The sequence below is a fragment of the Dermacentor variabilis genome, chromosome 7 (genome assembly GCF_050947875.1).
Source record: "Dermacentor variabilis isolate Ectoservices chromosome 7, ASM5094787v1, whole genome shotgun sequence".
Classification (NCBI taxonomy): Eukaryota; Metazoa; Arthropoda; class Arachnida; order Ixodida; family Ixodidae; genus Dermacentor; species Dermacentor variabilis.
In genome coordinates this window covers 176,278,178-176,293,628 of record NC_134574.1, presented here as the reverse complement: position 1 = coordinate 176,293,628, position 15,451 = coordinate 176,278,178, and the positions used below count along the sequence as shown (strand labels likewise).

At 45.8% G+C, this 15,451-nt stretch overlaps 1 protein-coding gene across 4 annotated transcripts in view; it reads right to left on the bottom strand.

Moving 5' to 3' along the window:
- The window catches only part of LOC142588529 (uncharacterized), a 506,469-nt gene that overhangs the window by 251,366 nt on the left and 239,652 nt on the right, over positions 1 to 15,451 (bottom strand). For all 4 annotated transcript variants that reach the window (XM_075700367.1, XM_075700366.1, XM_075700368.1 and 1 more), the window contains exon 2: positions 1,055 to 1,168. In XM_075700367.1, the coding sequence (XP_075556482.1) occupies positions 1,055 to 1,168 (114 nt within the window). The remainder of the gene's footprint in view (positions 1 to 1,054; positions 1,169 to 15,451) is intronic.

The following is a 15,451-nucleotide window of genomic DNA, read 5'->3' as shown; positions in this document are numbered from 1 at the left end:
CGGGTAACATAAAATTTGTCATTAAGTTCAAGGTTACAAATTTCTCGCAGAAAGGAGCAGTTCTGTTTTACTTCTCGCCTAAATGCAGTTGTTAATTTGTACTGGTATAACTTTAACACAGAAATTATGTTGGCTTCCTGAAATAAGTTTATAGTATGCGAGTTGTAGGGGACATTAAAGAGCAGTCGAACAAACTTCTTTTGCAAGACAAGTAATTTATGCAAATCAACAAAAGTAGTTGTACCCCATACCAATAAGCAATAATAGAGGTACGAAGCTGAAGCATATCCTCAGTTGAGAGGCCAGGATTACTCTCTATATCTCCTGCCTCCAAAAGTTGCAAGCAACACCACAACGTGCACAAAATTTCAGAGCATTTCATTGGGAGCAGCAGCAGAATTAGACAAACACTATTATATCGGAAACCACAAACTGGAGAATAGTAACCGAAGCAAGGTTTGGGTACGGGCTAGTTGGTATTCCATGGTATCAATCGTCACTTACAGAGCATGCATAGACGAGGGACAAAAAAGGACGACGAAGACAAGCGCTGACTTCCCACGGATTTTTATTATGAGAAACACACATATATATACTGGGACGCCAAGACAAAAGCGCCCCCTACAAAGCAACAACCCGACATGAGTATGCATTCAAAATTAATGACCTAAGATGAACGAGAGCGCAGGTGCGACCTCAGGAAAACGAGTTCTTTGTCTGTTAATAAAATTGATGGCTTGCTAACTGAGTCACCTGGTTTGTGCACGTTGTGGTGTTGCTTGCAACTTTTGGTGGCAGGAGATATAGAGAGTAATCCTGGCCTCTCAACTGACGATGTATGTTTCTCATAATAAAGACCAGTAATAATTGTCGTATGCTTTAACTGACCCTTTTCGGTCGAAAACCAGAAACACTGAGCAATCCAAGTGTGTAACACACGTCATAAATAGTTAAGGCATGTGACATTGTGACTGCAGACACGGAGCGTAACTCCGTGGGCGTCGTACTTACAGTGTAGAAGCAGAATAATGAAAAAAAGGGTCACCTAACATACCTTCGTTGCACGGCGGGTAGCTGCGGCTGAACTTCGGCAAGCAAATGCACTCTTCACCCTTGCAGAAGGTGTTGGCCACGCTCGCGCAGTCGGCATCGCTGTCGCACGCTTGGTCTGCACACAAACCAAACGAGAGGAGGCTCACTTACAATACATTTTCGTATACGGGCTGCTATGTCAGGTGCGATGCGAATACAAATGGCGACAAAAACATTCTCACAAAATGCCTAGACCTCGCTATCGGAACAAATCACGTGCCTCGTAAGCCCGGGTATACCGTGCAAGGATGGAAGCGCTGCACCAATCGCGCCATCTTGTGCCAAAACACCAACTTCGAATGAAGTGACTAAATTTGGCGTGATTTACGTGTTCCGTGGAGGGAACCATATAGCCATTTGTTGGCTAGCATCTAGCCCTAAAGACAAAGTTAAAGCAATCCATTTCAACGTCGGCGTCTTTGGAGTGGGGGTGTGTTTGGTGGCGCATTGTTACTTGGCCGCAGGAAAACGAAAATCCTTTGTGCTATACAATACACTACGAATGTTTTTTTTTTTACAATTCTTACACGTTTGCGTAAGATACGGACCAGCTAAATCTGATCTGAACTAGCACGCTTCTTACGGGACAGTCAGGAAAGACAGCTGCGCTCTCAACTGAACGAATAAGTGGTACGGTCTGCGTTACACATTTTAGGGCTCGGTACTGGTAGACCTTCGTCTCGTCTAATGGCGAACAGCATGCGTGTAATGTTAAAGAATATTTCGCACCACGTCCAGTTGAGTTGTAAAGCGGCACACTAGCAAACGAGCTGCTTGCTTTCGGGAAACCTCTTGACCACCGCAGTCATCACTCAGATTTGCACTCCAGGTACTATGTATTCTGCAAGAACCACATCATACAAAATCAGACTTTGCAGGCTTTTTCGGCCGCAAAACACAAACCGAGGATGCAAGGTTTCGTCTACACCGTAGCGGCCGAATGGCGGTCACAAAGGATCGCAGAATACGACAGAAAGTAACGTTCGCGGCAATGATGTTCACGACGCCACTTGCGCGGATCAATTACGAAAATTCAAGAAACGGGAGATACAGTTCGGTATCAAAACATTGGTCGCCGTTTTACAATTACTTCACGGGGCAGCCCTAATAATGGAGCTTGTGCACATATTGGCCGGCGATGCTTATCGGACAGCTACTGAACGCTTTTTTTGCTTTTATTCTTTTCATACGTTATTCTTGATACGTTATGGCTGCCCTTCACAGATTTAGTCATGCACTGCACAAAATGCTTCAATCCACACAAAAATGTTGTAACACGTACTTGCAAGCCTTGGATGACTAAATAAATAGCTAGTGCAGGCCATAAAGTTAAGAAAGCAAGGAAGCGGTCTCTACAACACCCTTCGCTTGAGGGCGCACACAAGTTATTCGAACTGCGACTGCTTCTCAAGAATGCTATAAAAAAAAGTAAAGACAATTATCAAAGTGCACGTTTAAAAGAGTTTCTTGTTGCGTCACCGGCAAAACTTTGGCGCCACTTGTCGCCGCAGAAGCAACCAGTTTCGAGCCTCGTGACAAGTGGCGTAACAGATCGAAAGGACGTAGCGGATGCAGTGAACCTTTACTTCTGTTCCGTGTTCTGCAGGGATGATGATGTTATTCCACAATTCAATGCTTTTGACGAAATCCCTGCAATAAATAATCCATCTATTAGTTAAGAGGGTGTACTGACACTTCTGCTCAATCTAGATATCAGAAAGTCGCCGGGAATTGTCGGCATCCCTGCTTCTTTTCTCTTCCGTTAAGCTGAATGATGCGCAAAGTACTTATGCTTGATATTAGATAAATAATTATCCCGTGCTGAACTTCCGAACGATTGGAAACATGCTAAAATCGCACCGATACCGAAAACCGACGGCCGGTCTCTTGTCTTTTCCTAAAAGCCTGTTTCCTCACTATGTGCATGTGCGCGCAAGATATTCGAGGACATTATCTTGGCACATATTTCCACTTTTGCTGAGGAAAACTGCATTATTGATAGCCGACAGCATGGTTTCCGTCGCAAACATTCCAGGGTAACTCAGTTATTAGAAATTGTCCATGACCTCGCAGCAGCTTTAGATAGGGGTAATCAAATATACATGATATTTCTGGATTTCGAGAAAGCTTTTGATAGAGTGTGCCACCAAAGACTGCTCTTGAAACTTAAACCTATTCTGAAAAATGACACATTGCTCGCATGGCTAGCGGCATACTGATCATTCAGGCATCAAACAGTATATATTGATGGAATCAGTTCGGACCCTGCCCCTGTAAAGTCCGGTGTTCCTCAGGGCTCCGTCCTGGGACCATTATTTTTCTTGGTCTTTAAATATGATATTGCAGCCAATACATCAATTAAACTACGTCTATTTGCCGATGATTGTATACCTTACCATGAGATTTTGTGCCACGACGATCAGGAATTATTAAATATGTATCTACGTAAAATTCACGCCTGGTGCTCAACTTGGCAAATGTGCATTAATTATAAAAAGAACAGTAGCTATGACTTTGACACGCAAAGTTAATCCTTAGAAGTTCCGCTACACCATCGATAACAACACCTTATCTCAGGTTACAAAATACAAATACTTAGGAGTCATAATTACATCAGACGTTAAATGGAATGACCACATAAAGCACACTGTAAATAAGACAATGAAACAACTTGGATATTTAAGAAGAACTCTTCGTAAATCCTCTACAAAAATTATATTGCACGCGTACAAAACTTTCATCGGATGAATTCTAGAATATGCAGCAATTGTTTGGGATTCACACACACAGTGCAATTTTGCCAAACTTGAGAATGTACAACGCAAATGCGTCAGGTTCATATATAATTGTTATAGTTGGAAAAAATCCCCATCAGCTCTTTTGCAAACAGCCAATTTAGAGACCCTACAAGTAAGACGACACCAGGAAAGACTAAGATGTTCTACTTAATTTACCATAACCAACTCGCTATAAACAAAAATGCGTATTTTCATTCAATTACCCAGCGACAAACCCGTTCTTTCCATTCATAGAAGGTGAGCGAGTTCTTGTGCAGAACAAATGTGTTCAAAGCCTCATTTTTCCCGAGCACAATTCGCACATGGAATAACCTTCCTGCCGATGTGGTTGAGTGTTCGACGGTGTCTTCTTTCTGGAATGCATTCCGCAATAGCTAACGATGCTTCACATTGTCATGGCATATTGTTTGTATTTCGCTTTGTATGCCTTATGTGGGTTCTTCTAATGCCGTACTTGCTCGACCAAATGTACATTGTATTCCTATATACTCGATTGTTATGCACCCCACTCCAGCCGAAAGCCTGACAACCAAGCTGGCAGTATGTAATAAATAAATAAATAAATAAATAAATAAATAAATAAATAAATAAATAAATAAATACTAGCATTTTTTCTGTCTACTCGCCTACTGTCTGTCTACTATGTGGAATACTGACAAACATGCGATGACCAACAAAGTAACTTTGCATTTATTCTGTGGTACTCTGCTATGCCAACTGAATTTCACCAAGACATTAAAAGAAAACTCAGGGCATTACGCGAACGGCGTTCACTGTATGTTGATGGGTGTGGTTCATGGTTGTCGCAGACAGTATTTCTTGTTCATTGTGAACGAATACCTCTAATTAGCTAAACTTATAAACTGAACTAATCGACGAGATGTCAATGAAAATTTTGTGGAGCATGTTCAAACACGAACGATAACTCCATTTAAAGCAACCTAGGATTTGCAATATCGAATATCCTGATCGAAAATGTGAAGTAATTAATGTTAGCTAATGAAACTTAAATATTGGTTGCTTGTGCCCTACGAAAAAAAAACAACCTCTTGACTTCTTGACTTCCATTAACAAAAGTTTATCAACATAGAATGAGTGCCTTTCGCGTAAATTTCTTGGTTATTATTTTTATTGCGATATCAACTATATGGACACTCTAGGTGCATTTTTGCCGTCGGCTTCGCCGTGAAGTTCCGCATAAAGTCTAAGGGCGATGAAACTGTCACCGCGGGCTGCGTGTGCGAATGAAAGCCTGCGAGGGCTATATGTACGGACCGCTGTATCTTGAAAGTCATCTGCGACGGGGACAGAGTCCGGCCGCGCGCTGTTTTCGTGGCTTAGTTCGCGTAGGGGGGGGGGGGGGGGGACGGGACGCGAGACGCGGCACGAAAGTCAATTAGCTCGCTGCTGCTGCCGCGCTTCCTCGCTCCAGCGTTCTGAAAGCAAGTATCCGCGGTCATCGAGTGAGATGTGTTCGTGTTTGTTTGTGCGCGCGTGACACCCCGCTAGTTAAATTATTTAGTATGCCTATGATTACAAGTTTATACGGTCGATAAAACTACTATCCTTACTTCGTATAGCTACCTGTACACTAATTTGCTATCTTAAGAGGAAGCTTTAGCTCGGGCCCAACTCCGACGCGGCGCATTCAAATACATGTAAAAACGCAAAACGGTTTTCTGAGATAACCCCTGGACCGATATTAATGAAGTGTGTTGCATTTGAGAGAGAAAGTTAAATTCTAGTGACTGTTGGTCGCGGAATATCTATTTAGGTCCAGAGTTTTGTTAAAGAGATTTTCAAAAATTAGGAAGTTTGAAAACTATAGAAGCATGAAGTTTACAAATTCATAGCACTGCATAAAAAAACATATCTCGGTTCTGTAAACGGGATCCATAATATCACCGAAAGCGGACAAATTCGATACGTCATTTTATATCTTACGTGAATTTGTTACGTTGTTTACAAGGGTTCTGCAAAAGCTATATTTCCATATTACTAAATTTTTTTAGATTGATGTGTAACATATCAATATTGTCCGCTTTAGATGTACTATTAGATGCAATTCACGGAAATGTATTACCAATTTTCGTTGCCGAGTTACAGAGCTGTAAACTTGATATTTTCGTTTTTTGAAACTTTTCGATCTTTGCCAATCTTTAATAAAAATTGACGACTCAAATAAAAAATCTGAAACCAACAGTCACTAGACTTTAAGTTTTTCTTTTAAATGCAACAAACCTCGTCAAATTCGGTGCGGTGGTTGCCGAGAAAAACGAATTCTCCTTTTTACGTGTATTAAGATAGGAGCACCCGAGCTAAAGCTTCCTCTTAATACTGAAGAACTTCTGACCAGTCCGCACGAACTACCATTCTTGTTGTTCCCTAAGCGCTGCGTCCAGAAGTATTGCACGCCCTGCATGACTATCCGACCGCTGGGCTCCTCGGATTCTCCCGGACGCTGGCAATACAGGAAGAGTATTACTGGCCGCGCCTAACAGCCGACGTCGGCCGTTACGTCAAGACATGCCGAGACTGTCGGCGACGCAAGACACGACCGACAAGGCCCCCAGGATTACCACAGCCGATCGAGCCTTCTTTACCGACCGTTTCAGCAGATCGGGATGTACTTGCTGGGACCGTTTCCGACATCAATATCCGGAAATAAGTGGATAGTCGTTGCAACGGACTACCTCACCCGCTTCGCTGAGACGAAAGCTCTGCCGAAAGATAGCGCAGCCGAAGTGGCGAAATTCTTCGTCGAGAACATCCTGCAACGACATGGCGCCCCAGAAGTCCTCATGATCGACAGAGGAGTGGCCCTCGCAGAGAAGCGCACCCAAGCCATTCTGCAATAGAGCCAGACAAGCCACAGGAGGACGACTGCCTACGACCCGCAGACGAATGGTCTTACGGAACGCCTGAATAAAACCCTCGCCGACAGGCTAGCTATGTACGTCGACATCGAACACAAAACCTGGGATGCCCTCCTGCCGTACGTAACCTTCGCTTACAACACGGCGGTGCAAGAAACAACACAGATCACGCCGTTCAAGCTGGTTTACGGCTGGAACCCGACGACGACTCTTGACGCCATGCTGCCGCACGTCACTGACGAAGAGAATCTTGACGCCCCCACCTATCTGCAATGTGCCGAAGAAGCCCGACAGCTCATCCGCCTGCGGATCAAGAACCAGCAGAGGACCGGCAGCCGACACTTCGACGACGCTACGACGAGCCTTCGACGACGCTACGTCGAGTACCAGCCCGGCGACCGTGTTTGGGTTTGGACCCCCATACGCCGACGAGGACTTAGGGAGAAGCTTTTACGCCGCTATTTCGCACCCTACAAGATCATCTGAAGCATTGGCGCACTCGAGGTCGTACCAGACAGTATTTCGCTAACACAAGGGCGACCTGAAATAGTCCACGTTGTGCGACTTAAGCCGTTCTACCAGTGCTAACGAACTTTACGTCTTTGCATAGTTGAACTTAGGACTATGTTACTTTGTACTTTCTATCTTTGTTGTTTTGTTACTTTTATTTAATAAGTGTCCTTTTCAGGTTGTTCAGAGATGCCATCAAAGTAGGGTGCCTAACAGCCACAATAGCTCTGTTCCAATACTCGCTGTAGACGGCTAAGTAGACGGCTAAGCGGACAACAGCCATCTTAAGTCTCGTTCCAATTCTCACGAAGACGTCAAAGTAGACAGCTTCGCAAAGAGAGCATCGAAGTCAAAAGCGATGCAGGCTACTTTCTTGTCCAAAGAAGATGGCGGCGGAACAGGACGCTTGGAAAGCCGACAGGAAGGTTGTCTCCGCACAATAAAACGTAGACACGCAATCCTACGCCCTTAATGTAAACTACATCAATTTTTCCATAGGTTTGCAGGCGCAAAGACTTAATATACCGAAATAATGTGTGCTTTTCTCAACTTTTCCTTGTCGCCTTGAAGTAGCGTCACGTCGAAAAAGCGTCTTCCGCCCATCGTCCAGACGGCTAGAAAGGCGTTCCATTACATGGCCTCGAAGCTTTCTCGGCTGTTTCCTTAGCTGTCCATGTAGATTGTCTCCGCTGCCGGCCAGAATGGGAACACACCCTAAGTAGACACCGCCGCATTGATAATGGTAACATTGATAATGAGATGAGCAAGTGGCACAATGCCTAAGCATTGTGCCACTTGCTCATCTCATTATCAATGTTACAAAGCTTGATTAGGCCAGTACAAACGACAGCGCTGCGGCGAAACGAACGGGTGCGGCGGTGGAGCCAGGTGCGCTGACGACGTTCCGATCGTTGTGAGCCGTTATCGCTTTTTAGCGCCGTATCGATACGCATCGAACCATTGAGCAAACGTACTCGGGCGGCGGCTTCGTATGGCACCGCCACGCGCACCGCACCTTGAAAGCGATCGGCGATGCTCACAAACAGTGCCGGCTGCTGACAGCTTCCCCATAAAGAAAGAAATTCAGCAAGAGGGGACACTCGGCAAAAACTGGCAACAGGAAACACGTCACGCCTAGTGTCAACTCCATCCGCTGACGCGAGCATCAGAAAAAAAGAATGTAAAATAAACTTACAGACGTTTTATTTTTTTATTCTTTCCCACTACAACCGCAAACCTTCTGCGTGTAAATGAACTTATACTTTGCGACTTATTTTTGTTGTGTTGCCTAGCAACAAGCTAGCGGCACGCCAGACGCGCGTGCATACGTCATGCGCCAGACTTGCTACAGGAGCGAGCGAGGCCGGCTGCGGATGTGAAGCTCGCGCGCTCGGCGACCCGTCTGTTTTGAAGTAGCCCGTCTTTTGGTCTCCCGGCGTTCTCTTGTGTTCCGTCTGCATTTCGACACGGCACCGCCGCACTACTGGACTACAGCAAGGTGAGGAATTTTGTTTGACAGTCTGCGACGCACTTCAAGCACACTTAGGCTTACTGCACAAAACTGAACCTATATAGTGACGCAGTTATCGAAAAACAGCTCCGCCGTCCAGGCCTAGTTAATTTGAGTTTACTCGTAGTGGGAGATGTTTGCAACACTTTCTATGAGCACAAGCCTTATTATAACTAATTTCGGTAGTTTTTGGGCACGCTCGCCGCACCTGGCTTTGTGACGGAAAGCACCTCGGCACTGTGAGCAGCGCTGGATTAAGGGGGGGGGGGAGCTGAGGGGGCTGCAGCCCAGGGCCTCACCTCGGACAGTAGGGGAAGGGGGCCCATTTATTCTAACCTGCTTAGTATATGGAACCATGAGCAACGGAACTACGAGCGACATGTATAAAGCGAGAAAACCAGAACCAGCGGACGGGGCCCCCCACCTAATGTAACAGCATGCGTTTAGCCTGATCATTTGGGGAAAGCTTGTCGAGCTGCAAAAACAGGAATTCCCCGCCACCCCGGCGTGGCCCTCTTTCTTACGAAGCGAGGTGCGTTTGCTTGGAAGAGTTTTCGTGGTTTCCTGTCAGTCCGTCTGTCCAGTGCTGTCTGGAGAGGAGGGGCAAGGGGGAAACACCTAGAACATGTAAAGTGGGATGAGGGCCTAAATCTCCCTTGCCCCTCGTCACCACCACGCCACCCTCCACCTCTCAAATAGTTCCGCCGCTGTCCTTCTCGTAGAAAGGATGTGCTGCAGTACCCAACAGTACCTCCCCTTTCACATTTCTTTACCGTGATGGTAATTTGGGCGGGGGAGGATGAGTCCGATAGCAGATGATGATGAGTGTGATGACAGCGTCTAGGCAGGAAAGGAAAGAAGACGTGCTTTTGTCCTCGTGCCGTGGGGCATGGAATGTTCACTGTTCGGGCTAGGGTTGTGGAGGAGTGAAGGAGGAATTTGGAGAGCTGGACACAAAGGCCTGTCTCCAGGGCCCATTCCTGTCTAGTGGCATCGCACCCTCGCGCGCGCTCGACGGAAAAAGTAGGTCAGACTGGCCGCCGAACTTTCCAGAGAAAAGTAGAAAAAGATGACTCAGAAGCGACGGAGGGCACGTAACTTCGCCCGCGCTAGGAGTCGCCCTCTCCCCTTCGTTCTCGCGCTCGGCGACGACGGGGCGAAAGAAAAATCGAGAACCTCCCAGAACAGACGATTGCTCCTAGCCAATAGGAAGACGAGAGCGGAACGGGAGAAGGAGTGATTTTGTACGAAGGAGGGAATTTCTAAAAGGAACTCTATGCGTATGTGAACGCCTACTTTGGCGATAGTAATAGACAGACGCGGCACGCGTCTATAAAAGAAAGTTGATCGCGGGCTGCGATTCAGCCCCGAGCCGCCGGTTAAGCTTGCATAAGCCCGCCCGCTGAGGAGCTCCAGGGGGATGCACCCCTCTCGGCCAGCCACGGACCATCCAGGCAGCGTGCGCCAGTCGTCGGGACGGCCACCGTTGGACAGCTGCGGTCGCGTCGGACTGACGAAATGCCCGGTGAACAATTAGCATTCATTCATTCATTCATTCATTCATTCATTCATTCATTCATTCATTCATTCATTCATTCTTTATTTACATCATATTTTACAAAATACAAAAGCCTTACTGGACCCATAGCCATTGGCTAGTCCCGGGTCCGTAGTGAACTTAGGCTGTAAAACGCAACAGGCGAGCACACAAAAGCAGCAGACATATTACATAATAGTAATATAATACATAGATAACTCAGACATGAAAGTAAATATAAGTCAGCGTTCTTTTATCCTCAACGCGCGCGAGCAACAAAACGGACATAATACTTGCGAAAATGCTCGTTCGGAAGCATCAAAGTGGTGCGTCTAAACGTAAGGCGAAGTTGGAAAAGAGCGTGAAAAGAAGCTACCAAAGATGACAAAGTACCTACTGAATGCAGCTTACGTGGAGCAGTATGATCGCTCTACTCAGAGTCCGTGTCAAACTTCTAATAGTACCGACTGTGCTTCTGTGGAGGACTTGCCAACTCCACCACCACGGTTTCCTGGCAAGAAGCAAGGTTTGACTCATCTTGGTTGTCTGGATACTGTGAAAACGGTGCCAACTTCGGTCGTCCATATTTCTGAGCAACCGACGCTAACCGAGCCCTGTCCTGTTCCTGAGTCAGCAACGTCTATGCTACTCGGCCGGCCACAGAGCTCCAGGTGTATGGTCCGCCACGCCCGATTTCTACTACTGCTGATCAACAGGTGCCAAACCTCTCCGATGAGCCTCCTTCTACTGACGAGCGCCAGGAAATAGCACTCCAAGAACCGACTCACTTGTTTCCTGTTAGTTTGGCTTCAAATAATCATGTTCCCACCCACAAAGTGTGCCTCGAGAGTAAGTTAGTTAGTTTGGGCTTAATGGCACAAAGGCAACTAAGGCCATACTGCGCCAGTCACGAGACCAAATAAAACGGAACGTTAGAGCAGGTAAACCTGCATTACATTATAGTTGGTGTAAATAACCAGTTTTTTTTAAAACGTCGAAGAGGTTAGCAAATGGCGCTAGGTGGTCATCTGCTAGTAATAGGGCAGGGTGTAATGGAGCATGCAAATTATACAGGCTGTGTAAAAACCTCTGTCTCAGTGTGTCGATGTGTGGACATTTTATTAGGATGTGTATGACTGTAAGAGTTTCAAGGCATTTTTCCCAAGTTGGCGGGTTTTCTTTTCGGAGAAGGAAATTGTGCGTCAGATGTGTGTGCCCAATTCGAAGTCGACACAAGATCACCTCGTAGAACCGTTGCTGGTGGCTGCATGATTTCCACTCGCCAATTACAGGTTTAATTAGATGTAGCTTGTTGCTTAAACAATTGTCCCAATCGTGTTGCCATTTTGACGTCAAGGCCTTCCGAATCGCGTTGACACTGTCTTTATATGGAAGTGCTGTATTTTGAATGTTTTTGTACGCTGCCATTGATGCGCATCTATCCGCTGCTTAGTTACCCAATATCCCAACATGGCTTGGCAGCGAGCAAAACCTAATTGATCTGCCATATTTGCTTGACCATAATGCGTTCAAAATATCGCCTAACAAGGGTTCACTTTGGGATTTCATGTGTAGAGCGTTGAGTACGCTTAATGAATCCGTGTATATGACAGTATTTTCAAGTTTGTAAGCAATGATCTTTTGAACTACCCTCCATATTGCGTACACTTCGGCTGTGTAGACTGAGGCATGCTGAGGTAGTCGAATACTTATTTCCCAATTTTCTGTTACGGCCCCCACACCCACGTGTTTTTTCGTTTTAGAGCCATCAGTATAAAATTCCATGTAATTTGTATACTTGTCTTGAAGAGCGCGGAATCCTTGTATAATGTGTTCATGTGGTGTGTCTCTTTTCTTTAAATGTGTTAGTGTCCAGTCACATAACGCTATGAAATCACACCACGGGGGTAAACGTTCTGGCTTTCTGACAACCTGGAGGACTTCCCGAGCGATGTCATAATCCCGACAGTATTCCTAGTATCGCAGGATAAGCGGCCTAATCATGTTTGGTTTATTTGTATAATGTAAGCGTGAGCTGCACTGTGTGACGATGTTGTAGCATATGTGTTGTGGTGAGGATCGGATTCTGAGTATGTAGGAGAAAGTTAGTAGCGATCTGCGATGTTGTACAGGAGGCTCATTACATTCAACATGTAAGCTCTGAATAGGTGATGTTCTGTAAGCACCGTATACCAGTCGTAGTCCTAGGTTATGAACTCGATCAAGTCGTCGGACTTTAGATAGTCTGGCTGAACCATATGTAATGCTACCGTAGTCTAATATGCTACGTACCAAAGTGCTGTAGATTCGTAGCAGGCATTTACGGTCAAAGCCCCACCGTTTCCGGGAGAGGATTTTTAGGATGTTAAGTGCATTGTTCGCTTTGTATTTTAATACCATTTATGTGCGCGAGAAAGTTCAACATTTTATCAAACAGAATACCCAGAAACTTGTGTTCTTGTTTTGGGTAGTGTGGCATCCTGTAGTTTGAGGATGGGATCTGCTTGTAAACCTCTTTTTTGTGTAAAGACAACACTTATAGTTTTTTCACTTGAGAAGCGAAAGCCGTTTTCAGATGCCCGCTGCGTTAGTTTGTTTAATGTAATTTGAATTTGTCGTTCGCAGGTTGCCATGTTCGATGCACGACATGCAATTTGAAGATCATCCACATATAGTGAATGCATTATAGAGGATGGAATTACATTGTTGAGCAAGTTCATTTTCACCACAAACAATGTTGTGCTCAATACGCATCCCTGAGGTACTCTGTTTTCATGAATAAATACGCGAAACAGCACCGTTCCTAAACGCACTTGGAATGTTCGATCGGACATGAAATCAGCTAGACATTTAAGTATTCTGCCGTGGATCCCTAAATCCGCTAAGTCCCTTAAAATACCGAACCTCCATGTTGTGTCGTACGTTTTTTCAAGATCAAAGAAAACTGTGAGACAATATTGCTTGTGCAGAAAGGCCGCACGTATCTCGTGTTCTAACCGAACTAGATGATCTGTTGTAGAGCAGCCTTTCTTGTACCCACACTGATGATTATCGAGCAGGTTCTCAGGTTCGAGGACGTATGCCAATCTGATGTTTATAATGGATTCATAGGACTTGGCAAGACAGCTTGTGAGCTCTATAGGTCGGTAGCTGGTAGCTGTTGTAGGATGCTTTCCACATTTCAAGAAAGAGATTATAATGGCTTTTTCCCACTCATTTGGCATTTTTCCTGTTTCCCAGATTATGTTAAAAAGCGGAGCAATGTCTTAACTGCTTTTGGAGATAGGTGTGCGAGCATTGTGTAATGTACTCTGTCCGGACCTGGCGCTGTTTTTTTTTTTTTTGCCGGTAGTGAGTACTCCGTTCATTTCCGGAAGTGTTAAAGGGGCGTTATATGATCTCTCGGAACTTTCTGTTGTCGGAAGCTCTTCTTTTTCTGCTGATTGTTTATATTTTTGAAATTCAGTGGTATAGTTTGTTGAGCTTGATATGTAATGGAAATGCTGCCCTAATATGTCTGCTTGTTCTTTTAAATTCGTTTGTGTACCTGGAGGTGACAGTATGGGGATCGTATAAGGTGCGTACTCGCTTGTAAACTTACGAAGCTGATCCCACATTCTTTTGGATGTTATTGAGCTATTGATGGCGGATACATATGTTTGCCAAGACTGTCTTTCGGCTTGCCTACGCGTGTACCTGGCTTTCGCCTTTGCTTTTTTGAAATACCGCAGGTTATCTTGTGTTGGGCATCGCCGAAAGATACCCCACACTTTGTTTCGTGCTTTTTTAGTTTGAGTACATTCATTCGTCCACCAGGGTTTTAGTTTATTCCTTAAGAAGCCGGAGGATTGCGGGATCGTCTGTTCTGCTGCAGCAAGTATGCAGGCAATAATCTTTCCATTCATTTCGTCTATTGTTTGATCATCTGATATGTCATCCAGACTGGCCTTCTCGCTGAAGAGAGGCCAATCAGCTAGATGGAGTTTCCAACGGGGAACTTAATGTTTTAACGGGGAACTTTAAAATGTTTTTGTGCTTTTCGCCTAAGTTTGTTTCTTGTGGGCACAAGGCCACAGGAGAGAAGTTTATTAACATGTCTTTATAGTCACCTAATTTGTGTAAAAGCCCCCTACAATTCCAATGGATAATAAAAGCCATCTTAAAATTGAAAGATAAGAAATGGCACTACGGAAAAATTAAGAGGTGAGGTGCTAGGTGACATGGATTTGAAAAGACTAATACAACTGAACGATAACCTTTAGGTTATCGCTTTCTTATTTTGAGTGGTTATTGGGATTTTGTCCCTATTACGGGGCTCGAGAGAGCGCTTGTCCTTCGAATTCAATAACACGGGGTTTTTGTGTCGCCCTCCATCGCTCTCTCTGAGGCGCTGGAGGACCGAGAGTTTGGCGCCGTGTCCCGGGCCTTGGGGTTTGCTTGATCTTAGGGCCCTGCGGGACCGGCGTCTGCAGGGCCTGCGAAGATGATGGAGCAGCACTGGCTGCTTCCGCCACGGGGGCGGGAGGCGTCACTACGGGACCACTGCGCGTGGGCCCGCAGGACTCGTCAGGCCTCTACGACGATGGCCCCACCTTCGTCACATCGGCATAACTGCGTCCCGAAAGGTACGACAGTCGATTTCTGGCTTCGAAGAACGAGATTTTTATTGCGAAAGCAATACTGCTCGAGGTTTCCGCTCTTCGCCGTCGTCCCGGAGAAGCCACCATTGACCTTTAGCGTGACCTATGTGTGACGTCATACCAGCTGTGGAAAAGCGGGGCCCCAACTCGGCTCGTCGCGATCGTCCCAGAGAATCCTCCACGCGCCGCTGCCGTGGCGGAGGCGCTCGCTCTACGTGACGTCATGCCAGCTGTGGAAAAGCGGAACTCGGCTCGTCGCAGTCGTCCCAGCGAATCCTCCACGGTATGTCGGATAATGTGTATAAGGTGAAGCTGCAACGATGTGCTGCAGCTAAGAAGCGTCGGCGTGCGGAAGGAACTGATGAAGAGCGGGAAAAACGTTTAGCTAAACGGCGTGCATATTATGCAGCCAGGCGAGTGCGTTCAGCATCTCTTGATCTTTGGCGACACCTGATCGTTCGACAGCAAGCCTTATGGATGCTTTAAAT